Genomic DNA, 26,849 nt, shown 5'->3' with positions numbered 1-26,849 from the left:
TACGGTCTTCTGTCATCGCTGTGTGCTGTGACCAGAGTCATCCAAGGAAGGCCGTCAGTGGCTTGTGTTCCTAGACTGCTTTGCTTTTAAAACTCTCTTGACACACTCAGTTTCAGGAGCCCTCTCGGGCCAATCGACATGGCCACTTTATAGAGTAGGAAACTGAAGTAAGGACATCTCGCCAGATGGTTTGTCTACAGTATTTTGTCTGTCTTTTTTTTTTTTTTTTTTGGTTTTTCGAGACAGGGTTTCTCTGTGGTTTTGGAGCCTGTCCTGGAACTAGCTCTGTAGACCAGGCTGGTCTCGAACTCACAGAGATCCGCCTGCCTCTGCCTCCCAAGTGCTGGGATTAAAGGCATGCGCCACCACCACCCGTCCTCGTCTGTCATTTTTGTGTTTCCCTTTGGTTCTCCGACTTTCCCAGAGAATAGCAGCCCTGAGAAAAGCCTGGATTACAATTCCCACTACCTCCTAGGTCTCCTTCCCTCATCTAAGTATTCTTTCCAGGAACTGTCATGGAAACAGATCACACATTTTAGGATACAGCTTCATGGTCTCAAAATGCACACAAACTTGTTTGGGGGCCAGTTAAAGTTTGTGCTAATTAAAAGCAAAAATTCAGCATGGGGAGACAGCTCAATCGGGAAAGCCCTTTGTTACACCAGGATACGAACCTGAGTCTAAATCCCCAACACCCACGTAAAAGCTGGACGTGGTGGCTCGGGCCTGCAATCCTATCGCTAGGGTGACAGAGAAAGGAAGATCCCTGGGGTTCACTGGCCAACTAGACTATCCAGACTGGTGTGTCCCAAGCTCCTCAGAGAAATCGATCTCCAAAAACTAAGGTGAAGAATAAAAGGTGAAGACAAGAATGTCTGACTGCTACATGTGTGCCCCCACACACACACACAAACGCACGCACGCACGCACAGATGAAAAGAAAATGCTCCATTCCAATACCCTTTTTTCTGCCACTGCCTCCTCTGCCTGGATGGCTTGTGTTGTTTGCGTAGACAAGTCCTCCTTTGTTCTCTATTGCTATGATAAACTGCTCGGACAAAACCGGCTCACAGACGTGCTGTGGCCCACAGTCCGCCGTGGCAGGGAGAGTGTGGTGTTAGAACCTCAGGGCTTTGGTGAAGTTGTATTCACCATCAGGAAGCGGTGGGAAGTGAATGCTAGTGTCTGCTAGCTTTCTCCTTCTGGTTCAGCCCCGGACTCCAGCCCATGGGATGGTGCTGGCTGCAGTGAGGTTGGTCCACCTCAGCCAACCTGACCTATACTGGGCATTCATAGGTATGCCCAGAAGGTATCTCCTAAGTGAATTTACATCCTATCATTATTAATCACCACACGAATAAAGGTATAAACTCAAAAAGGGGCAGTAAATACATAAAAGTGAAGGCCCCCCCTCAGTGGCAGTCAGCCCCCCCCCCCGGTGGCAGTCAGCTCCCTTCCCCATGACTCTAAAGCTGTCATCCGCGAAGCCTTCCTGGCCACTCCCATGGCAGCACCGCCCCTGCATCCCTTTGCCTGTGTGCTATCTTCAGATGCCATTATGCTAAACCTCCGTGGAGTTTTGCTGATTTTTGCCTGCTGACTCTCCCCACTGAAGCATCATGGTTTCTGTTGCTGTGGTCCCTGTATCTGCACCTGGAACCCTGCACAGCCACGGTGCAGGTGCTGGAAGAGGGAATTTGATGGAGTGAATACCTGGGAACACTTTAGAAATGCAATCATCCTGGGATTCAGTGTGATGATGTCTTGTGCTGTTTGTTAAAGGAGTGCCACTTAAACAGACACAAGCAAACTGAAGTAAAAAAAAAACCCATGGTACAGCTGGCCTGCTAGCTCTGTCTTGTTAGCGTTGGCACTTGTCACAGCTGCCAAATTTTCCTATATTTAGATAGTTGTTTTATTTCTTCCTGTTTAGACTAACTGTAATTTTCCTCTCCTTGGGCATCCTCTTTATTTTTCCAAGGACAAAATTACAATGAACCCCATTATGAAGCCAATTGATGCTACAATGATTAGCTTCACTTCCGGCTTGAATTAAGTTGTGTTCATTGGAGCAGAACCTGCATATGTCCATTCTTGTTACTGTTATTGTGCTGTTAGTTAAAAGCTGAATGTTATCTGTGTCTGTAGCCAATAGGATTTGAAAACTGAGTCATTCTTTTAGCTAAACCGGGTGACATCATTCAGTTTATATTTTAAAAAATGTGTATTTTACTGCATTCCTAACCTCACACTAAGTCAAGATAAACAATCTATAGTCCATAGAACCACGGAGGTTAGGTATAGAGTAAGGGACTAGGTGGGCGACAATGGATCTTTCCTAGGAAAGGGAAATGGGATACAGTTATGGATGAACAGGGGTGGGGGAACTGGACCATTATGAACAAACATGGAAGAGAGGAAAGGAAGGGGGGTGAGGATAGGAGATAGCTAAAATCAAGGATTTTTGAGGGGTGGTATGGAAACCTAGCACAGTAGAAGCTCTAAACTATGTATAAATATGAAGATAATCTACATGAAATTGCCAAATAATGTGGAGGCAGGGCCTCAGCTGCACGTCTCTTGTCACTGAATGAAGCTCCCAGTACTGGGAATGGGTTCCATATAGTTGAGTTATTCACCAAAGGGGTATCATGGGAACAACCAGACAGCACAGACTGTTACCAAAACTATAGATTGCTCTCCACAAGCTGGTGGTAAGGCTCTATGTCTGAAGACAATACCTACACAACTCATTGAACACAAAGAAGTAGAGCTGCTGCCTACATAGACCCTTCACACCCGCAGACTGATGTTCTTGGTATCAGAAGGTACTCCGCATGCTACCAAAGGAGAACTGTGAATACACACCCACCTATAAACCCCTTGATCTACAGTGGTATTCTGCATGCGTGCTAATGCAATGGTGATACAAAGCCTGTGAGAGTAACCAACCAATATCTGGTTTGTCTGAAGGTCCATACCACAATATGGAACCCGTACCTGATGATGTTTGGTTGACCTAGAACCTGAGACTAGATAGAGCAAGGACCAAGGTTAAAACCAAATGCTAAAGAAACATAGCAATAAAATGACTCCTGATGACATCCTTCTATGCTTCTAGATCAGTGCCTTGCTCAACCATTATCAAAGAAGCTTCCTCCTGCAGAGATGGTGTAGATGGAGGCTGCTCATTCGTTTCCCCGCAACCCAGACCAGAAATAATCACACAGAAAATATAATAATTACAACACTGCGTGGCCTGTTAGTTTAGGCTTCTTATTAACTAACTCTTATATCTTAAATTAACCCATTTCTATTATTTTGTATTTTACCACGAGGCTTGTGGTTTACTGGTAAGGTTCTCCAGTGTCTGTCTCCTTCGGTAGCTACATGGCATCTCCCTGATTCTGTCTTCTTTCTCCCAGCATTCAGTTTAGTTTTTGTGCCTAGCTCTATTTTGCCCTGCCACAGGCCCAAGCAACTTCTTCATTAACCAATGGTAATAAAACATGTTCACAGCATACAGAGGGGAATCCCACATCACAATGGGAACAAATATAGAGACTCACAGCCTCATAATATGTACAGAGTGAGAAATCTTGGAGCACTCAGCCCAAAAAGGAATATCTCCATCAATCCCTTCCCTGAGGACTCAGGGAACTCTGCAGAAGAGGAGGTGAAAAGAGTATAAGAGTCAGAGGGAAGGGAAGGTACCAGTGAAACAAGGCCTTCTAAATACAAGAGGAACAATGCACATACAAACTCTCAGAGTCTGAGGCAGCGTGCATGGAGCTTAAATGGGACTGCACCAGATGGGGTTCCATAGCTGAAAGGAGACATGGTCACAAGCCCCATCTCTAATGCAGAAGTTATCTCCAGTTGTTAACCATTTGCACATGAAAATTTAGAGAGTCTCTCGCTGGAGAAACGAAACTACCCTTAAGGGTATACCACATGCCCAGCAGAAGATGGCCAACAGAAAACTAACTCAATGGCCTCTTTGGGGGCTCCTTTTCTCGTAATGTTGTCCCAGGGCTTTTTCTTTTTAATTTTATCTTTTTTAAAATTTTATAGCCTCTGTCTCTCTCCCCTACAGGCTCGTTGCTTCTGGTTTTGTATTTTTATGGGATTCTTGACTGTGTGAATGAGTGGGTCTTACCATCTACATCTGTCTTGCACCTTCTCTTGGGCTCCTTTCCTTCTGGTTATTTTTGTTTTGTCTTATTCTAATGTAGTTTTGTCATGTTATATATTATATTATATTATATTATATTATATTATATTATTTCACCTTAGAAGCCTGTTCGTTTTTTAATGAAAAACAAAAAATAGATGGATACAAGGGGCTGTGGGGAAGAATTGGGAGGAGTAGAGGGAAGATGTAATCAGGATATATCATATGATAAACACTATTTTCAATAAAAGAAAATATAAAATAAATAAACATTACAAACTGAGTTATCCTCATAGAGATTAAAAATATTGTCAAGGCATCAAAAACCCTTTAATTATGAAATTTTAGAAACTGGTTGGAAACTCAGACCACCATTGTCATTAGACCCGGTGGTGCATCTCTAAGGTAGTAATTGTATGTTAGCCTGATACGAATTGTCTAGATAATGCTTCCCAATGATGATAAAATAACATGTCTTTTCAGGTCATTTGCTAAAGCTGTTTACATTGGAGCCTGTAAAATGTCATTGTCTCATAGTCATTTCCCTTTTAAAGATTACCCCATGCGTGCAATGAGCCATACATGGCTCTTTGAGTGTAGATTGCTGCCATGAAGCCATTTGTATACTTTAGCCTGGTGTCTGATGGCTCCAGCCTGGTTCAGTTTCATGGACTCTCTAAGCACCGCCATTTTTTTGCTGCACTAACAGCCTTGTTTCTCACTTGTTTGCATGAGGAAGTTCGGTGATTGATAATGTGTGTGCCTAGAGAACCAGACATCTGACACAGCAGTAAGGGCAACCCTAGGAGAGTGTATGAGCCAAATGACAAGAAAGCAAACATTGACGGGTTCATATTATAGACAGCAAACTCAGAACCATTCTAGGTGTAAACAAAGCAAAGAAGCATTCGAAGAACACAAGAGGAAACATTCTGCCTACATGGATATAGGCTTGTCAGTGAGACAGTGTGGCTGGTTGGCCCCCATTTTTTTTCCCAGTAAATAGAGTGATAATTCGATAGATCATGTTTTAATATCATGCCAGTTTCATTCATCGCCCATCCATTCTGGCTCATTGACTTTAATAACCCTTTCCACTGATTGGTGCTTTCTCATGCATTCGGAAAAACCTCACAGTTTCACCAGCTCAGCCCTCCTGATATCGCTCAGCTGCATCAGTCTGTCCTACTTGGGTTTTGCATCACCTCCCTCTAAAAACTGATTACACACTCGGGGAGATCAGAAGCTAGGAAAAGAGGGAGTCGTGCGTGATTAAAATTCAAACATGATGATCAAAACTTAACTGTTTGGAGATCAATTCTTTGTAATTAACTCGGCAACCCGTAAGATAATTTCTCTATACTAATTAGGAGGTAAGTAGAATATGAAGACTTAGCACTCATTTAGTGGCCATAGTTTGATCAGTTGTCTTATTATTATTGAGTGATGATGAAAACAGGTTGCCGTCCTCTGATGAATATTAATATATGAAAGTGCCTGTAAGGAAAGGGTGGTGATTATTTTTCCTAAATTAAAATTGCAAATTGTCATCACAATTTAATTTAAAATTTTTAAATCTTTAATAATCAGCATAATATAGAATAGGCACCTCAGAGAAGATACACTGAGAAACAATTACGAACTTCATGTGTTTCTCTCAAAATCACAAAGTTAGACCAAATGAGCTTTTTATTATCTTGAATCCTAATAATTCTCTGTTTATATCTAATACAGGTTCCAGCTTTGCATGTCAGTTCCTCTCCGTTACCGTAGATGAACAGGGCCCCTACAAAAATAACCCAGAAATCTTCCTGTAGATGAGGTTTGCTTTTCATGGGGACAGAGTTGACACCGCAGCCAGAGTGTGGCAAAACAGGTTTGTCTTTCGGAAGAAAAATGGAGGTGTGTCAGGACACAGTCCAAGAAATGGAGTCCTGTCAGGATTCTGCGTGTAACCCTTTCTCCCAGAGCGCTGTCTTCGGATTAGATGTGCTTAGTCTGGAGAGGCTTTACACTACGTGGGAATATGCATGGAAGCATAGAAGCAAATGCTACCCCAGCTTATACAAAGGTCTAAAGCATTTGCAGATGCCAGTATCTCTGAGAGGTCATGGAATCAATTCATGGATATCGAGCAAATACAGTGTCTGCTCTATCTCTTAAACATGTTGTAGACTCTTCTTGTGATCTGATTTTCACATAAAATAAGCCCATTATGTTCATCCCCCTTGGCCCACACGATGTCAGCATAGCTGGGATAGACAGTCCCGTACGTCTTTGACAGCAATCCCCACACGATATTCCAGCAGTGCCGCCCCCACCCCCGCTCTCTTTATTCCAGAGCTATGGGGATCAGTTAGGCTCAGGAAGGGTACAAGCTAGAAACATGGAGAAATTAACACTGTAGCTTTCAGGCAATAGGGGATGGGAGGGGAGTGCACATTGCAGGTGTCCGGTTCTGAGGTGAGACGGTTACTGGATGCCTGTGAGGAAGGGGCTTTCCAGTGGGGTTCAGAGGGTGCTGCCAGCAGCAGCAGGAGGCAGCTCATTTCTGCAAACTGTACCACGTTTCCTCCTCATCTGCCTTGCTTTCTTCTCAGCAGTCTGCATCCAGTTCTGCATCCCAGCATCTGCTTTTAAAGGAGGCCAGACTCAGAACGTTTAACCTCATATTATTGATAATTATATTTATTTTATCCATACATAATTAGAAAAAGAACTGTAACAGATATTTATGTATCAAATGCCTTTACAACAAAGCCTGGTGTTTTGTGGTTTGGGGGTTTTTTTATAGTAAATTCTGGGTCAAGGGCACGCACATTTTAAAGGCTCTTGATATATATTAATTTGCAGCATATTGGTTTTTATTTGCACTGATGATCCCTTGATATTAACCTTGTTAAATATGTGCTAGGTACTGCAGTAAAATAAAAAGCCTGTGCAATTTTGTTCTATAGATTTTATTATTAAAACAGAAACATTTTATTTAAATGTTGCCTATTTGTATCTTTGCTCCATTTTTCCATTATATGTTAAGTCTCTTGGTCAGTGTATGATTCCTTTACATATTAGAGCTATCAGTCCCGTTACATGTTATAAGTTGTTCTGAAATTATCCTTTGACTAATTTCTACTTCGTAATAGCCACTCTTGTTGGCTTCATTGCCAAATTCCTTATTAATTCGCCTGCCCATCTGCCGTCCTTTGTGTTGATATCTTCACCATTTCATTCCTCTCTATAAATCTTTCATATTCTTTCTCCTTGGTGAGGTCTCTTCATCCCAGCTTCTTTTTCTAAACATGGAATTAACCAAGGCATCTGGATATTTACTGGTGGCTACATGGAGAAGCATGCACATCAGCCCTGACAGAGGTGGCTTGGGATGCTGGTTCTCGGGAACCAGAGCCAGCTTGCCCTATGACATTTAGGATGTTGGAGCCCTGCAGTTGAGCAGAGGCAGAAAAGTTGAGTTCTACTGGCTGAGAGGAATGCCCCTCACATTCCCTCATCTTTGTTTTTCTGATAAAACCTTCATAGAGGCCCCGTGGCCTCAGGGCCAGGGCCCTTTAGGATCTTCTGCTTACGTGGGCTTGCCAGATCTTCAAATCTGTTGAAATAAGAGCGGCGGCGGGGCTGCGTCCCCAACACCCCGGCCGCTTGGCTAGCTCATGCCCGAAATAACAACACACAAACTGTATTCATTTAAGAACTGCTTGGCCCATGAACTCTAGCCCTTACAGGCTAATTCTCTCACCTGGACTAGCCCATTTCTAATAATGTGTGTAAGCACCCCAAGGTGCGCTTACTGGGAAGATTTTAGCCTAATTCCATCTTGGGTTGCAGCTGCCTGGGAGAGCAGAGCATGGTGGCTGTCCGGTCCCTCTGGAAGCAGCGCAGAGTCTGACCTCACTTCCTCTTCCGCCCAGCATCCTATTCTGTTTATTCCGCCCACCTATCTTTTAACCTATCAGGGCCAGCAGTTTCTTTATTGCTAAGCCAATGAAATCAACAGATTGATATGACACTCCCACATCACAAATCACTTTCAAAATTGATTGCAAAATGTGCTGAAGACACATGCAAGACCAGATCTAGAAGAACAGCACCCCTGCTGAGCCTGATCAACATGAAAGGCTACCGTCCTGTGTGTTGCCACAGGGCTGGGTCCAAATTACATCGCACGTGACAAGAACTTTCAAAGCTTACACAGAGGCTGTGAGACTCCAGGGACAAGTTACCGCTTTGCAGATTTATAGTCGTGTGTTTCCAGGCTCAGAAAAGGAGAAAAAGATCCCTGGTCCCTTCTGCTGAGCATTGCCTGGCACTCTCTACCTACAAACATAGTTTGTAGGATGAAAGACAAACACAGTTTCTTTGCATCGTTTTAATATTGCAAAACATAAAATGTACCTTTTGATTCTGTTTTTAAATTAGAATAAAATCTAGATCATTATACTGAAAATAAAGTATCCAGTTGAGTGTTTACAAGGACTTTCGGTGTTTATGTAATATCGATATTAAATATTATTAAAATTACAGGTGATAGGAGAGAGACGCAGAGATGTTGGAAGATGGGCACAGTGGGTGTGACTGAGCTTCAGGGTTAGATGTCAACTTCCCAAAGCCAAGATGCAATGTCACAGGAGTTGACCTTGTTCTCATGTGTCAATGAAACAAGCTAAGCTTTCACAGAAAAAAAAAAAAAAGCACAATATTTTTTCCCTTGGACTGAAAAAAAAAATTCTTCCCTTGGACTAAATTTCAAAGTAAAAATATCATGTGGGACTTTAGATTGATCTCAGCATGAACGAAGAGTGATTTTCTAGCCTAAGTTTGCTGCCAGCATGGAAGCATTTTCCTTAGTCTCTTCTAGAAGTAAGGCCTGGATACAACCAAAAGGTATAATGTTGAAATATTGCGATATTGCTTGGCTGGGTGTTTTCAGGATAGTTTAAAGAAAAAAAAAACAGTTTTGTGAAAGGATTTGCGATATTTATGTTATTAATACATCTTTCCTTAATTCAGGGAGGACCTTCCTAGCATTTCCATGCCTAATCTAAAGAGCCAGACATTTATTACTTAAGCCACAACACAGGGCAGTGCGTTTTGGATTGTCTTCCTCTGGTCATGAGAAAACCAGAAGGAAGTTTTGTTTGTTTGTTGTTTTGTTTTGTTAACACAGGGTGTCACTATGTAGCTCTGACTGTCATGGAACTCATATGTAGACCAGGCTAACCTCAGGCTCAAAGAAATTCCCCCATCTCTGCCACTGCCTCTGCCTCTGGAGTGCTGGGATCCAAGGCGTGTACCACTATGCCCAGCCAGAAGGGAGTCTTGGTGAAAAGAGGAAACTGAAATTTTGCCTCTAAGATGCTAACATTGAGTATAGACCACAGACCTTTCATGTCTTTGATAAAGCAACACATGTAATCATATTCAACATATTCAAACCTACATATTTTAATTCATATAATTCGTGCTCTCTTGTTAAACCAAAACAATTATTTTGAATGAAACTATTATCTCCTGAGCTTCAGGTCCTCACCACTTCCCTAAAAACTATGCATGGATGTATGTGTGTATGAATGAATGATTGTATGCTTGTATGTTATATGTACCTGTATGTGCGTTTCTGTTTTTATTTCACCATGGTAAGCTGTGTATTCTTTTCTGATTGTTTAACATCTCTTCTCCCTTTGCTTAAACTGACATAATTATTTCATAGAATAAAGTGAACAGACCTTACCTATTTTTATGTTAGATTCGTGATGGGATCTCTATGGGACAGACAATAAAAAGAAGCCTGATAACCTGGATTTACTTACTCTTCAAATAAAAAGTAAAAGAATAAATCTCACTCATATCTTTATGTATGCAAATGAAGACTTCGGGGTGAGCCCTAGCAGTGCCCAAGGCTCCATCCTGCTGCTGGGATTTGGTTTGTTGGGGGTGAAAAGAGCCACGTATGCCTCCCCTGGGGCTCTGTATTATTGATGAATGTGCTTGCTGTTGAGTTGGTGTCTGTGAGCAGATGTTCTTAACGTAATGAAAAATCCCTTTGTACATTGTGGTTTAGATGGAGGGTGTTGAAGGTAATTTTTCATACCCCATAATGCGACCTTAGTCTTAATAAGATACTTTGTCAGTTGGCTTAAAATGAAATCAGCTGGTTTGTAATTTAGTAGCTGGTAAGCGTCGTTTGGGAAGCATGGTCTTATAATGCTGTGTTAGCTTAGACTGCCGTCACAAAACACACTGGCTGCCTGAAATGTATTCCTCACCGTTCTGGAGGCAGGAAGCTCCAAATGAAGGTCTGGCAGGCAGTTGTGCCTGGTGTGCAGATGGCCACCTTTTCCGGGACGCTGCACCACCTCTCTCTTCTGAATGTGTGTGTCTGGAGAGGAAGAAAAGTATTTAAGGGCTTTGCCTCAAATACAGAGACGCTGAGTATTAAAACGTCTGCATATCAGTTCAGGGTTAACGCACAAATCAGTCTGTGATAGATTTTAAAAATTAAGAAAGTGTTCATTCACTATCTGTTGACCAGTTCTAACATGGAGACAGCAAGCCCAAGCATCTCCATGGTGACTGATAACAGGGAGCTCTCGATGTAAAAGGCCTGGGGATCTTCTGTGGATTAAACTGGATTTGAGAGGGAGGTCTTTTCCAAGTAACCACATTCAGTGTTATTAGGTAATAGTCTCATACACGAAAATGTGAAATAAACCCCAAATGTCTACCTGGTGGCTTTTTTTAAATTGCCTATCTGTGTCCATCCACAGTACCTAGAGGGGAGGACAGTGCAAGGACCTGTCTGACTTGAGTTTTCTACTGACCAGCTAGGTAGCCCATGTGTTACTGTTCCCCTCCAAAGTGGGTTCTGGAATGACACTTCACCTTGGTGTATATATGAAAGGTGGACTATGCTCCTGTGTTGTGTTTGGGGGGGGGGGTCTGTCAGCGTGTATTGCAGTAGCTCAGAAATGAGAACTGTGATAGAAATTCGTGTATCATACATAGGCAGTACAAAATCAGCAAACAAGGACTGGTGAGGAGCCCCTGGCACCATCTCAGTAGACCTCGGTTCTCATTATCTCCCTCCGATGGCCGTGAAGGAGTGTGACAAACCTATTCCCAGACGGCGGCACTGTTAGGAGCAGCATCCCAAAGTGTCTCACAGAAATTCCGCTCACAGCTCTTCTGCTGGAAGTTAGATGTACGGCTATTCTAAGGGAGGTTGGCCGAGAATCGCTAACTCTAGCAATCATCTACCAGCAAAGATTCCCTTCTGCAAATGGTTGTTAGAACTAATTCAGTTCGTCTGCGCTGAATTATAGACTAGCAATGAGTTGCTTAGATTCAGCCTTTTTAGCATCCTGTACCACCTTACTTCTAAGTATGGGTCGTGATCTAACAATTCCAGCATCAATTGGGATACAAGAAATGCAGAGTTTCACTCCCCCTCAGCCAGATGTACTGAATCAGGCTGTCTTTCAGCAATGTATTGAGCTCTGAGCTGCCACGTTCTTTGTAAATCTCTTAAGGCAGGCACCTGCTAGCTGCTTTATTTTGATCACTGACAAGTTGTGTACGGATTAGATGAGATAATGTGCATGAGTTTACCTTAAGTCTGCACGGGGCTTCATAGCGTTGCTTACGTGGACAGGTGTGGAGCAGGAAGAGGCTGCTGCTGCTCCTGCGCTACCAAAGCAATAAACATGGAGAGTTACTGGACTTCCTACGTTTCCTAGCCTTTTAAAAGTAATACCTTTATTTATTCTTTGGAAATGTATTTATACGTTAATATAGTATACTTTGATCATATTCATCCATCACAACCCCCCCAGTTCCCCCAATGTCTCCCACCCAGTCTTATTTCTAACTTCATACCTTCTTAAAAATGTCTTTTTTTATTTCTTATATGAGTGTTGTACTTCATCCCTCCCCCCCCCCTGCTTTCCTTTCCTGCAACTTATCCCATGCCTCCCATTCTCATGGCTCCTTATTCGTCTTTAATGTTCTATACACATATATACTTTTTGTTTGTTTATAAACACAGCTGATGCATCTTCTTAGTGTAGTTCCTTTGGATAAGTGTTTAGATTTGCTCACTTAGGATTGGCACTTGTCCCTGGAGAAGACTGTTTCTCCCTCCCCCAAAGGCCATTCATTGCTTGTAGCTCTTGATCTAGGTATGGGGCCTTTTGAAATTTCTCCAGTCCATGCTGAGAGGTAGGCTGGTGTTCTGATTGTACAGGTCTTATCTAGGTAGCCATGTTGTTGACATTTCCTGGGTGCAGCGTCCTTGTCGAATGAAAAGACACCATCTTTCAGAAGATGTCCTGGTCCTCTACCTCCTACAGCCTTCCTGTGCCCTCTTCTGGGATGTTCCCTAAACTTAGGTGTAGGGATTGTCTTGTAGATGTATAATTTGGGGCTGAGCACCCCACGATTAATCAATTTTTTTCATTTTGACTAGTTGTGGATTTCTGTAGTGGTCTCTGTCCAAAGCAAACTCAAGCTTTGGTGAGGGATAAGAGCCTCACTTATCTGTGACTATAAGAGTACATATAGAAATTGTACTCATTTAAGGAAGTGACAGTATTAGGTTTTCTAGGGTCCCTGACCTCGTCAGCCATAGGTAGTAAACCGGGTTTACAGTACGAGGCATGAGTTCTCTCTCTCCTGTTGAGTGTACCTTAACATCAAATACGATGGCTCTCTAGGATTTAAGAGCCACAATTACACTTTTCAGGATATATTGCTATTGTAGTCATTGAGTCTAGAACATGACTATTCTAGTCATGTTCAGGGAGTTTTTTAACTAGGTTTACAGTACCAGACATCCATGCCTTCCTGTGGAACAGGACTCAAATCCAATCAGAGAGCTGCCAGTGGCCACCACAACAGCTGAGCCACTTGGCAGTAGTGGGCATATCTTATCTGGTAGGTGGTTCACTGCTAGGTAAACATACCGATGCCCTTTCTCCCAGGGAGCCTGCAAAGTCCCTTTGAACATGGAAAATGCTGCCCAGAAGGGAGAAAGCATTCGTCTTAGTCCCGACTTGGTTTCTCTTGTTCTTGCAACCAAGATGAGTGGTGTCTTCAGCAACAGGGGCTTACCATTGAGTTCTGATGGGCTACCAAGAGCCATGGTAAGAGACTAGACTCTGAACAATTCATAAGGAAGTAACGCAAGCCTGGGACCAGATCGTAGTTTAATAACGCATGGCTCCTGGGAGCAGCACTAAAAGTTTGTCAATGGAGAAATTGATTACAGGAATTTATAAAAGCTTCATGGGATACATTTAATTAAAACAGTTAGATGCGGGAGCTGGAGAGACGGCTCAGTGGTTAAGGCCCCCTGCTGCTCTTGCAGAGAACCCCGTCCAGTTCCTTACCACCCATTTGGCAGTGAACAGCAGTCTGCAACTCCAGTTCAGGGGATCCAACACCCTCTTCTGGCCTCCAGGGTACTACATGTATGTGGTGCAGAGACATATGAAGGCACAACACATATACACATAAAATAAAATAAATATTTTATTAAAGTCACATATAAGATAATCTTATTATAAATTGCAGATTCATATACCAGTATCTAGCCGTAAGCCAATATCCGTTCTCTGAAAGTGCAGTCCACAATCCGCCTAGATTTGGGCTATTTTTGAATTTTGTCATGTTTGTAAAGTTGTTGAATTTTTAGGGTTTTGGATTTTGGAGCACTTCTGGTTTAAATTTAAAAGTAAAAGGTGCTAAGCCCAAGAGAATCACCTTTTGCTGCGGAGTTCTATTTTGTTTCCTCTGTGAATTGGGAAAGACATTTGATCTGCCTGTGCCACAGTGTTTGGGGCATCATGTGTGTAGAAGTGTGATGTTAATAGCTCGTGCTGTGTTGCCCATGGAGGAACCTTACGGTTACAATATTCAGTCAACAGCTGGCCAGCTGAGCTGGGGTCCTGGTGGCTCTGTCCTGTCTACAGTGGCTAGTCCTTTGCCTTTGCTTTGGGCGGAGATCGGTGTGAGATAGACGTGTGTCCACTGCACAGGACAGTCAGTCGGCAGGACCACAAGAGATGTGGGTCTAGATGCTGAATGTCCTATGTATCCAGGGAGAATGTTCAATTTTTAGAATAAAACCTAATACACAAAGAAAGTGGGAGAGGAAGAAAAGCTGGGTGCAGGACTATTTTCTGCATCTGCCGTCCTACCTGTGACAGGTAAGGGACAGGAGATGATGGCCACAAAAGAGATCCCTGTGACATCCTGAGGGGCAGATGCCCTGTGCCCTGGGGGCTTGAGACTTGAAAGCTCTGCCAGGCTTGTTATAGGCCTCACATTTCCTTTCATTCACATTCAGAACATGCTGACCTGTCATCTACTTGAGCGCGAATGCTGGGGTCTGGGGTCAACACGTACATACGACATCCTTTTCCCTTGGGGACTTTCCCATTAATTAAGCATGGAGATACTTTATTAGAGATAAAAGTAGTGAATAACATTGTACTGAGCTTTAAAATAGATGTTATGCTCTGCCCACACTTTTAAAACATGCTTATATGTGTGTATTTAAAAAAATAAATCTATATTTATATCTACATCACATAGGGAAAGAAGACCAGAAATGTGCTATCATTTAAAATGTTCATGCTAACAAGAACTCAAGTTGTTTGTATTCTCATGCTCTTCTGTGCTCTCCAGATGTTCTTCGATGAACATACATTGCCTGCATGACATGAAAACAGAATAACTTGCTGAGCTCTTGAAGCTGCCCTAGCGTTTCTATACACTCGGTCTCATTCGCTCTTCGTTGTTGCCCTGTCTTAGTTTTCCATTGCTGTGAAGAGACACCAAGGCAAACTATAATAGAAAGCATTTAGTTGGAGGGCTTGTTTACAGTTTCAGGCTGAGTCCCTGGCCATCGTGGAGGAAAGCAGGGTGGAGCAGTAGCTGAGTTTACTTCGTGGTCTCTAAGCTGGAGGCAGAGAGGTGGGGGAGAGAGACTGGGTCAGATGTGAGTTGCTGAAAACTCCAAACCTCCAGCGTATCCTCCAGCCAAGCCACACTCAATTCCTTATCCTTTCTGAAACAGTGGCACCAACGAGAGACCGAGCATTCAGATTTATGTGCTTATAGGAGCCCTTCTCATTCAAACCACCACACACCCCATACTAGTAACCATCAATGGTCTAGATAAGAGAGATGGAGGAAATAGACAGACCAGACCCCCAGGAATTCAAGGACACTATCCACACAGAGTGGGCAGTGGGTAGCGTTGAACCAATAGCAAATGAGAACCCAAAACAGCAAAACTCTCAAAAGAAAGAAGGGTGCTTAAATAGGGAGAAAATCCAGAGACTCGCAGACATTTTAAAATGTGCTCCCTCAGGGGGCCCTTTTTATGCAGTTCGGTTTTATCAGACTCAGACGGGACATAGTGACTGCATGTCAGCAGGGGACCACACGGTCTCTATTTGATTGCAATTTAGGCACTACTGGACCGTGTGACCTATGTGACCTAGGAAGATCTTCCTAGGCCTGCATTTACCTAATGAAAGAAATAAGAGTAATATCAATAGCATTGTAAGGATTCAATGAGTTTTTTGCATCAGTACCACCACAATGTGTAAGACATAGGCAGGCCTAACAAATATTAGCCACCAGAAAGTAGTCGTTTTCATCGTGTGGCCCAGGAGTGACAATCGGGGAGAAGAATCACCAGAACAATATGGGTATATCATTGCCTAGGGATGGGTGCTACAGAGTTGGCGGAAACTCAAACAGAGAATGTTAATAGAAAAATGTGAGGATGTTGGTCCTGATGTTATTGGATGGTTCAGCTCTCTGTCTCAGTTCACATCAATTCTTTTCTGGTCATTGAAGGTTTTGGAATTTGTGTGATTACTTAGATTTTTTTTTGAAGTTATATGCTTTTATAAGGCAAACAGTTGCCATCAAAGAAGAATGATTTATCCTAGAAACTTGGACCAGAAGATGGGAGGTAGAGGGTACCATGGGGATTCCTCTGAGCCATCTTGCTGAAGTGAAGCGTGTCGGGGAACCTTGGTCAAAGAATGAATATTGAGGCCCGGGAGTTCCAGGATAGATTGTATCAACTGTTAGCCCTGTTTTCCCATACGTGAGACGGATGTTTTGCATCCAGCCCTGGAAGCACAGCTGTTGAGGTTGGTACATTGCAGGAATACAGAGAGCGAGCGACCAACAGAATATGTGACCTCCGGGTGTGAGAGAACTCCATTCCAGAGAGCACTGTGGTTGGATTCCTGATGTTTTAACAGTTCTAAAGCATGTAAAGTCCATTTCTTTGTTTTTTTTTTTTTTTCTTCCAGACCCCTTGGCTGTGGAATACAAGACACTGCTGGTATAACTACCCCTACCAGGTAAGGAGGTCTGACTTTCTGGGGTTTACAGATGTAGGGAATTTTCCCTAGGTCATCTTCCTGTGCCATGCAGAATGCAGCTGGTTGAGTAGCCACTTTCGTTTTGGTATTGCACCTGCTCATTAACATCAACCATAACCTAGTGAACACAAGGCTTCGTGTGTTCTTAATGAAGTGCCGAATCAAAGTCTGGTTGCTTTATCAGGTGGGATAAATATATAAGGTTGTTTTGCTGGAGAACAGGATCTAGTCCCTTCAGTGGGTGACAGGTTCCTGGTTCTCAGTACAGAGGAAAGTCAAGAAAGGCCTGCTGGCAGGGCGGGTTTGCCTCCACAGCAAGTAGGAATGTTCAGGGTGGCCATAGAGCTGGCCTGCTGAGTTCTGTTGACTTTGGAGCTTAGAAGTAGCCTCTAAATATGTAAATCAAGCACCATTTCTCCCAATGCAGAAAACTGCACTAAAGCCATTACCCTGGATGAATTGTTTCTGGAACTGAAAAGGAGACACCATCTTTGACAACTGAAATGCAATCATAGCCCTGGAAGGGGAGGGTTTCCCTCTCTGCCCACTGCTGCACTTTTGCATCCCCTCATGAATTCAGTAGGATTAGCACAAGTCCTTGTCACCCCTGGAGCAATTAATTTTGATTGCATTAAAATATAAAAGATCAAAGGTAGAACGGGGAATTTTCTAGTTTGTCAAGATATGTCCTAGAAGGGAAGCAAATGAAACTAGGTATTGTAATAAGCGCCTTCATTTTTATTTTTAGCTTGGGGTTTGCATTTTAGAGGCATTTAGACTTCCTGTGTGTATAGGGTTAATAGGGAACACGTAGTCCACATTTTCTGTGCTGTCCTGAGAGCTGCCGTGGGTAGAGGCAGACACTGGTTACTCCTTCAAGGGTAAGGGCACATTGAAATGGAATTCCAGTTTGCATTTGAATTCCTTAATTTATTTAGATTAGAAAAGAATTTCCATAAGCAGCAGGACATAGTTAGAGGAAGCTGAGAATTCCTGCGATAACTAGGGACTGACAGAAGGTGGAAGCCAGTCCATTACCTGACACAGTTGCTTCAGGCCCAGCCGCGCTCCCCTGTCTGCGTGCGTCTCAGCATCTCCCTTCCTACTTAGACAAGGGTATTAAAGGCTTCTGGAAATCTATTTGGAATGTTGGCACCGCAGCTGCTACAATGCCCCACGTTTAAGAGGTAAATTCTGCAACAATGAAAGGCATTGAGACAAATGTCATACAAAATGTAACACTTAACCTTGTCTTTAACTGTAATGTAGCCCAGAATAACTCTCACGTTCTAAAATGCAGCTGCGAGGGTGTTTGGTTGGAGCCGAGTGTGTAGGACTGTGGCCCAGAATGTAGCCGTGGGCTGTTTCATAGACAGCACCATAGATTTAGCATGAGAGTCTGAGGGGCTAGAAGATAAGGTTAAATTTAAAAGTGGAAAATATCCTCAGGGTGGAAAGAAAGGTACCCGGTCTGTGGGGATTTGGATCAAGAATTGTCTTCTAACTGGTAAGACTAATACAGTTCGGGGTCCCCAGATCTCAGAAGTGTTCATGGTCTCTCATGGCAACAGTGGTTATCCTCCACAAGTGCCACATGCTAATAAAAATTACTGGCTTGCTTCGCGTAGGGGGTGTAGGAAATTAAATAACATGTATGCAAGTAAAATGCTTTGCATACAGTCATATGTATATAAATAGGGAGAGCGGATTTCTCAAGCCTTCAGTGCACTTTTAAAGATTGAACATGCTCATGAAATATGTATTGTCTTCAACACATAAGTAACCGGATAGATTTTTTTTTCAGTGAAAAGTAATAGTTCTGCTTCAACTTTAAACACACATCCTCTTTTATGTGAGTGTGCCTATTTGTTCCACATGTAAGAGTTTTATATGGGTATGTGTTTTAAAGATTAAAGTAGCCTGAGGTTTATATGCGGTTGGCCCTTGTACAGCTCATTACAAGGAACACACACTGGGCAGGAGAGGCTGCAATGTAGTGGTCAGGGGCCTCCCTAGCCACGAGACCTGGCTGTGTCCTTTAAACCTGAATTAACTGATAGCAATTTTCTGCCAGCTCTGTAATCTACACGAGGAACGAGAGTGGTAATTTTGCAGATTTCAGGATGCTCAGAGCGAGTCACATGGGTGTGTTTCACCAACTGTAGAGTGGCGGATGGGTGCTGATTGCTGGGGTGCTCACACGCACGTGAGCTCGGCCCGTCTAGATGTGACCTAGCATGTCCTGTGACCTTCGGAGGCACTCTCCCAGATGATGATGCCAGGAGGCAGAGAATCTCATCAACACCAAAGTCTGACCTTGGCTCAGAAGCTCCAGCCAGGGCCCTGTTTTCCCAGACTGCATTGCTGCTGACGGCATCTGAAAGGCTTGTCAGTGGGAAATAGATTTCTTTCAAGGTACCCCTGAGCACGGATGCTGCTTTCATTCCACAGGAAGAAACTGTGCTCTGTTCATGAGAGCTCCCCTCTCATGCCCTGATTACTGCCCAACAGCCCATCCTGCAAATTCCATCACATTGGATATCAGGCTTCAACACACTGGTTTGTAGAGATCCTAGAATTCAGTCCGTAGTAATTTTCTTTGTCTCTTTGAGTTCAAAACTGCCAAACTAATATCTTACTTATCCTGTAATGTTCATTGTTGGAAATATAAGAGAGAGACATAGTTTTCCTTGGTGCCCGTACTGAGTAAGAGCCGTCTTGTGATAGGCATTCACTATGCCATGTGGGCATATGGTGCATACGACACTCATTTCCTTTATACTACAGACTGTTGCCTTCTGAACAGTGGTGTGAATGTGTTCGAAGAGATTCGGAGATAATTTTTTAATCTCTCCAATAAGCCAAGACACTTCATTCCAGCTCAATTAAAAAAACAAATTTTAAAAAGCTAAAAATAACTCATCAACATGTTGTTGAAAAAAACTTTGATTTTTATGTAGTGTGTGTGCATGTGGTATGTGTGTCTGTGTAAAAAACACATACTTTGCTGACTCTGCTGTCTCTCTGAGCCTCTGAGACAGTCAGAACAGGCATTGTCTCCAGTCCCCTGTCCTACCATTTTATAAGTAACTTTACTACCATGTTATAGAGCTGGACGTTCATCTCAGACTTCCTGGCTGAGCGCCTGCCTACTCGAGTGTCTGTTTGTACCCTCCTTGTCCCTCTGATCTTTAAGTAAATATTTTTGAACCCTTTGTTTTGAATATGGCAATATATTGAACATTTCCAAAAAAAAAAATTTTTCTGATGAATGTAGACCTTGAACCTCTGTTTCATTGACCATTATGGAACACATCCCTCCCACCTGCATTCCTTGTTCTGTGCTTTGAACTCTCACGGTGGCTGCTATGTGTGTGTGTGTGTGTGTGTGTGTGTGTGTGTGTGTGTGTGTTAGGGCATGTGCCGCGTTGCCTAAGGTGTCTCGAAGCTGCTATATAGGAAAGAACCATAGATGCTATTGTTACACTCATTGAATAGGATCCCAAGCTGCCGTACAAGCCAATGCTTTCTGGGTTTGAGATGAGATAAAACTAATGGTATCAAGCGGTAGTCTATAAGCAACCCCGAGATGCCGCCGTCTACCAAGGGAATTGCGTGTGTTCAGCATAAGACTGCGTTAGCAGTTAGCAGTGAGCTAGCTTATGGCTTTAGGGATACAAAGCGGGTTTCCCATTAACTGTTAATCTTCCCCTTTTCCCTTTTCCCCTCAGCCCCTCACTGCTGACCTTCACTACTATTACATCCTGGAGCTGTCGTTTTATTGGTCCTTAATGGTTTCCCAGTTCACAGACATCAAAAGGAAGGTAAGAGTTGGGATGTCATATGGGGCTTGACTGTCGGGTCCTCTCTGAGAGGGTAAAGAGCCTCCAAGGCATCATCTCAGTTCTGGGACCTCTAGATTAGCACTGGTTCCTGCATTGCTACAGGAATTCTGTCTGTTTGTGCTGGTTTTATTCTCTTCCCATCGTCTCTTCTGTCTTGCCCCCAAACCCAGTATCCTTCATCCCACACAAAAATACAGCAACAAAAACAAAGCAGACATATCTGTAAGATGGGAATGGGAAAATCCCAAGTTTAAGGGGAACCTTGGCTATGTAGCGAGGGTGAGAGTCTGGGCTAACCTGGACTACAGGATACTCTTTATCGAACACCTGAATACACATGCATGAATATGTGTACATCTTCCTAGACATGTATACATGTGTGTATGACTATAATATATGTGTATAGAAATACCAGTAAAGCCTTTATTTTTAAAAAAATTAAATAAAAAGAAAAATTCTATGTATAGCTTCAGAGAGAGAGGGAGGGGGGCTCAGCATTTCCACGTGCAGAATGAGTTCTCCAATTAAAGAATTATCTCTTGCAGCTGTTCGCAACCTTCCTACAATAAGACCCTTGAATACAGTTCTTCATGTTGTGATGAGCCCCAACCATTAAATTATTTCTGTTGCTACTTCATAACTGTAACTTTGCCACCGTTATGAGCTATAATGTAAATATTTTTTGGAGCTAGAGGTTTGCTCCAAAGAGGTCGTGGCCCACAGGTTGAGAACCACTAATCTGGTGTCAAGCTATAGCATAGAAGCAGCTTTCCTAAATGAATTGTGCTCTGTTTTTTCCCTTTCTCCCCAATGGAGTCGCTTTTACTGAGCCACCGTACCCATGATCCATTCGTTCTGGTCGCATCCTAACAGGCCCTGGGCAGGATCACCTCTATGCATCCCCCTGCTCCCGTTCTCTTTGATGGTTTTCCCAGCATTCCCATACTTCTGTCAGCTCCTCAAAGTTGTCTTGCTGGTATCCATCTAAATGGAAAGGAGAAAGGCAGGTCACTGCACTTTAAGCATTCATTGTTTTAGTATTTTTTGTTTATTTATGTGTGTGTCTGTGTGTATGTACGGGCACACGGGTGCAGGTACCCTCAAGGGTGGGACTCTTTCTTTTTCCAGCAGCCGTCATGTGCTTTGCTAGCAAAACAAACAAACAACAAGAAACTGCCTGCCCTCACCTTTATCAGTACATATCCTCTAGCCATCCGAAACGTGTGGTCCCATGAAGGCCAGCATAAGGATAGTGGGTGACTCATTAACACCCACACTTGTGGCTTCCTTACTCATTTTACTGAGCACTCTGGAAACAATTAAAGCATCTTCAGTGGTGGCATGCCAGCTGGATCTCCTCGGTCACGGGAAGAGTGCTCGGGTCGTCGGAACGTGCAGCCTGACGATTCGGAGCCAGCTTCCAGATTAAGCTCACTTTGTGAGGTTTTCCAGTAGCTCCTGCATCCTGGTAGTCACATAAGTCAGGCTGGGAGAGCACAGAGACACCTTACTTTCTTTTTATTTATCCTTCGACTTGAGAAAATGAACGTCTAGTGAATCGGCGTAAATCTCTCCAGGGCATGCCATGTGGGAATGAGTTAGAGCCCAGGGTTGCCAGGCAAGGTTCGAAGATTTGCTCTTTGCTTAGACACTTCTACCACTCCCGCCTTGCCCTGCCGTGCTGTGGCCAGGAGCCTCTAACAGCCCCTTGGACTGCTTCCCGGCTTCACTGAGGCTTCCTTTGCCTAGTGAGGTTTAGGAGTGCCTTCTACAGTTGGCTACATTCACTGGAGAGGGGATCGCTGTCTTTTGCTTCCAAGTCCTAGGAGACATTCCTATTCCAAAAGGTCACCGAGCTCCCTCCACTTGCACGAGCTTTTTCGTTGCTTGTTTTTTCAGTGAGCTGGTGTATTCAGGCGGTCTCCATTGTTGTAAGCCAGACTGCCATTATCCCAGCCATATTCATAGCATTTGAAGTATGTCACTTTTTATATTTGTGTGTGTATTTAAAACATCAGGTAGGGAACACTTCAGAAAGTGATCATTTGACCACAAGGTCTATGGAACTGACCTAGGCCTGAGTATTGTCGGTGTTTAGAACTTGATTTTATGTTGTTTCCCCCACCCCCAAGCTATTAAAATGCCTGGCACCTCTCTCTTCATTTGGTCAGTTTAGGGTTGTATATTCCTGGCACAGCTGGCTTATTCTGGTTTCTACACAAAATGGGCATTTGGCCACCACCGGACCTGTGTATTGGTTGGCACAAGTGTTAATATGGAAACTGTTTCCCTCTGCTTCTGTCTGCCATTAAGACACTAGCTCCTGTCTGCACCTTCACCTTTCTGACTGCCCAGGGGTCCTCAGCAGCTCTGACATCATTACTGTCTCCCCCTCTCCAGGAAGACCTGCTCTTCTGCCCTTGGTGATTTATGGTTTTTATTGGCGGCCTAACACATTCTCCACCTTCTATATGTGGTGGTATTAACTCAGCTGTCTGAAATCTCCCTGCTTTCCTATTCTTGGCCCGGACCCACTGAAGCCCTGCCTGCAGGCAGTGGAGGGTGAAAGCAGCTTGGGGAAGCTGGCTGTGTGTGAGGTCCTTAAAAGTGATTAGCAACACTTTGACTCCCCTCTTAAATCACAGTGAGCCAAGCGGTCATTTCAAAGACCGGGATTTATAAATGCTAAGTAAGAGTCTATGACTCAGGCTCTTTGAATCTGTATCTTAAACTCAGTTATAAATCATTTCTATACACACACACACACACACACACACACGTGTGTGTGTGTGTGTGCATCTTTTGTTATTGTTTATTCTGAGACAGGGAAAATTTTATTATGTAGCCCAAGTTGGGTTCAGACTCTTAGCCTGAGCCCCCATTCTGGGGGCTAAGACTACAGGCTTGAGCCATCGCGTTCAGAGTTTTAGAAGTCGAATTCTTTAGAGAGTCACTTTATGATTCTTTCTAAAGTTATCTTGATATTCAAATGGTCATCTTCTTTTCACGGTTAGTTTTTTTCCACCCAGAACCCAGAGATTACAAATGAGGAGAGACCCTTTCCTCCCTTCTGTGTGTTGAGATGATACGCCCTCTCGATCACTTCCACAGTTAGTTCTTATTTGGTCCGCCAGGGAAACCGCTGCTAATGTTAGCAGAAGGAAGAGTCTGACAAAGATCTAATGGACTCGGAATTTAAATGCATGCTACAAAGAAATTGTGTAAACATTGAAGATTTTTCTCCTTACTTTTTTTTCCTTCTGTTTTTCTTTTGTCAGAAAATAGTTAAGTTGCTATCAAAAGTATCGAGCATTTTCTTGGTCCACGGCACTTAAAAGGCCTTACTTTCCTCAAGGCTTGCTGGCTGCTCCAAGTCTGCTCCCTGGCACCTGCTCACACCGAGCACTCTTCTGCACAGCTCCGTGTTCCAAGGCGGGCTAATAAATACTCAGTTCAGAACAGCTTGCTCATGTCTCCACCGCGTGTCCCTTTTAATGAAGCTGCTGTTTGGCTCAAAGGCCTGGGCCTTTGGCCAGTGGGCCCTGCTCACGGTCAGGCACACATCCTTGGCACCGCCCCAGATCCTGGCTGGTGACGTCTGCCTGCTGCTTTCCTTGCTCTGGGAGGAACACTACATCTTGTCAAACAATCTCGGCAGAGAGAGATTTGGTGATGACATTTAGCCCGAGAAAAACTTGGCGGCTGGCTTGTTTGGTTCTCTTGTAACTTTTGCAGAAACTAACTCGTGTCCACTACTTTGGCTCTCTTATAGAGGCTACCACGTTCCAGATCTTTCCTTTAGACTGAAAGGAAATGCATGCTTTAATCTTCCCACAGGGAAGCCAGTGTCCCATAGATGGAATTGAAGTAATACACAGTAAATTAGCACTGTGTTTTGACAGATAAAAGTAAGAGCAGTGTCCAGAAGATAATAACCAAAATTTGGCTGAATCTAAGTCGAGAACTTAAACAACCCAAACTAGTATTCACGGATTTAAAATTTTAATCAGTCAAAATTAACACAGTTAATCATTTTTTTAAAAAAGGAGGAGGAGGAGGAGGAACTTCACATGAACAGTTCTCTTTCCTTTTTCCAATAATTTGAAAAGCAGCTGCTGTTAATTCACAGGGGGAAAGACTGTGCTAACGTAGTAAGAAAGGGTCATGGTACAGCAAAGGATGACCCTTTAAGTTCACCATCACGACGAAGTTCTTATCTTTCTCATTTGTCTAGACCAGGGAAAACATTAAGGGCAGTATAACTTAGAAGGAGAGTCAAGGACTCTAGAGCCTCGTACCTGTCCAGCACCGTTCCCAGTGTGACCTTGGCGTCACTTTGCCTTTCCGCGTCTTGGTTTCCTGAGCAAAGAAAGGAGGTCTTAGAACCTACCCCGTGGGAATGTCGCAAGCATAAATAAGCAGCATGCAAAGCTGAGCTGGTTTCTGGCACACCAGAAACGCTCAGTTCACATTAGCTTTCCTGCAACCCCGTGTGTGACCAGTTGCACGCACACGTGCACACACTCAGCCGCGACTAGCAGACTGTGGACATAATTCATTTCTATTGCTCCTACACTATTTAATTGCTGTGGTGAGACCATCAGGAGGGTTCACTTTCCTTCTTGCATGGTGACGGGTGCAATTTGAGATGGGGCTGCCCCCGGAGGCTAAGCCCCTGAATGATTGGTAAGCCGACCCCTTCTTCTCCCGCAGTGGAAGCATGTCATTAGTAAGAAACAAACCTTTTGTCTAAACTGCTGAGATTTGAGGGGCCTTGTTTTTAACCCTCTAAACTAGTTTGTCCTGACCCAATGGAGCAGGACATTATACAGTAAATTATACAGTAAATTATAATTTCCTAGAACTGTGTTTGAGAATGGTTATCAAAATCAGCAGGTCTCAGGATGTCATTGTGGCACATGTTAGCCCTGGGCAGTCACTGAGACCTTTTTAGACGGTCACAACAGCAAAGCCGTTTTCTCAGGGCACTGAGATCCCATTTGCCTTCCTCTCTGCAGAAATCTGCAAAGGTAGCAGCAGTCAATGCTGCTGGCCGCAGCACCGGGATGCTCTTGTGGTCACTACTGTAGTCTCCAGTGCCTCATATTGGGAAATGAGGCTTGGGATCACTATGGATAGGGCACTAAAACTATTAATTGTACTAAATCTCTGTTCTCAAATATACATTTAAAATTTTTTGGTGTGTGATGAAGTAGGAAGTAGACATGGAGAATGGCTGTTGCAATACACAACGGTATCTCAAGAAAAGTTAGCTCTTTGTACTGTTAACTAATCCCCCTCCCATAGAACACTATTTTTAATTTAAAAAAAAAAATAGCTGACAAACAGTATGGTTCCACCTTGTGTGGCCAGCAGGCATTTTCATAGAAGTGCACAGAGTGAGCTGGTCTAGCGACTGACACCATTCATTAAGGACCAAACTTAAGGTTTCAGGCAGAGCTTCCATGTTGAGAAAATCCGTGTCCACCAGTGAACGCCTGACACCCTCTCACTACCTAAAGACTTTATTTGTAATGGTACAGGTGTGTGAAAATTCCAGAGCAACGCCTGTTACTTTGTATACTCACTTGAAAACTCTTTAAAATATTAAACAAAACGTGGCTTTAAAATGTTATGTCACAAAGTATCATTAGCAAGGTCAACTAGTGTTCTCCAAATGTCTTGTGTCTTAAAAGTCACCCGTGAGTGAAACAAATGAAAGATGACCAATGAGTGTAGCTGGCCAGCAGTGCACTGGCTCACACTGATGCTCTAAGAGGGTATCTGACTTGTTGAGTTCTAGCATCATATCAAAGAATATTTGTAACTTTCCAAAAAGCTATTAAGAGCCTCTCTTCTTTTGGCTATGCATTTGTGTGATATTAGATTTTTGTCAATTACTTCAACACACAATTATCTCACAACAGATGGAAAGTGTGTGCGTTTGGGGGACTCCAGCTCTCTTGAATTAAGCCAGACACCGGAGAGATCTGTAGTAACTCGAAACGGTTGCCGCTTGTCAGTTGTTCTCACTTTGATTTTAGGAACTGTAGTTATCTTTCATAAAAGTATTTTTGATGTGTGGTGGAATTCATTAAAAATTAGTAAGTGTATTGTATTTTATTTTTGACTTCTCAGATTTAGCCTCTATGGGATGAATGCTGATAGAGCTACAGTAACAAATCCCTGGGGAACCCCTTGTTACCAGAGGTGTTCGGGTGAGGGCTTGCAGCACAGCAGCAGTAATGAGCCAAACTTGGCCACCTGCCTTGAAGAAGTCACAGCAACAGAGAGACACCTTGGGGTGTCCCCCTTTCAGTTGGGAAGCTGTTATTCAGCCTCCTCTGGGGGAGTTCCGCTCTAGTCATTCCAGAGAAGGCTGGAACAAGCTGTTTTTGGCTCTTTGTA

General features: G+C 43.4%; 1 protein-coding gene across 1 annotated transcript in view; it reads left to right on the top strand.

The window, feature by feature from the left end:
* Positions 1–26,849, top strand: part of Cers6 (ceramide synthase 6) — a 231,482-nt gene that overhangs the window by 159,139 nt on the left and 45,494 nt on the right. Inside the window, exons 5-6 of the mRNA XM_050123461.1 lie at positions 16,525–16,575; positions 20,328–20,420. Of these exons, the coding sequence (XP_049979418.1) occupies positions 16,525–16,575; positions 20,328–20,420 (144 nt within the window). The remainder of the gene's footprint in view (positions 1–16,524; positions 16,576–20,327; positions 20,421–26,849) is intronic.

The sequence above is a fragment of the Alexandromys fortis genome, unplaced genomic scaffold, assembly GCF_014885135.2.
Source record: "Alexandromys fortis isolate MF-2015 unplaced genomic scaffold, M_Fortis_MF-2015_v1.1 scaffold_8_9099976_23576923, whole genome shotgun sequence".
Taxonomy (NCBI): domain Eukaryota; kingdom Metazoa; phylum Chordata; class Mammalia; order Rodentia; family Cricetidae; genus Alexandromys; species Alexandromys fortis.
This window is presented reverse-complemented; position numbering and strand designations above follow the sequence as displayed.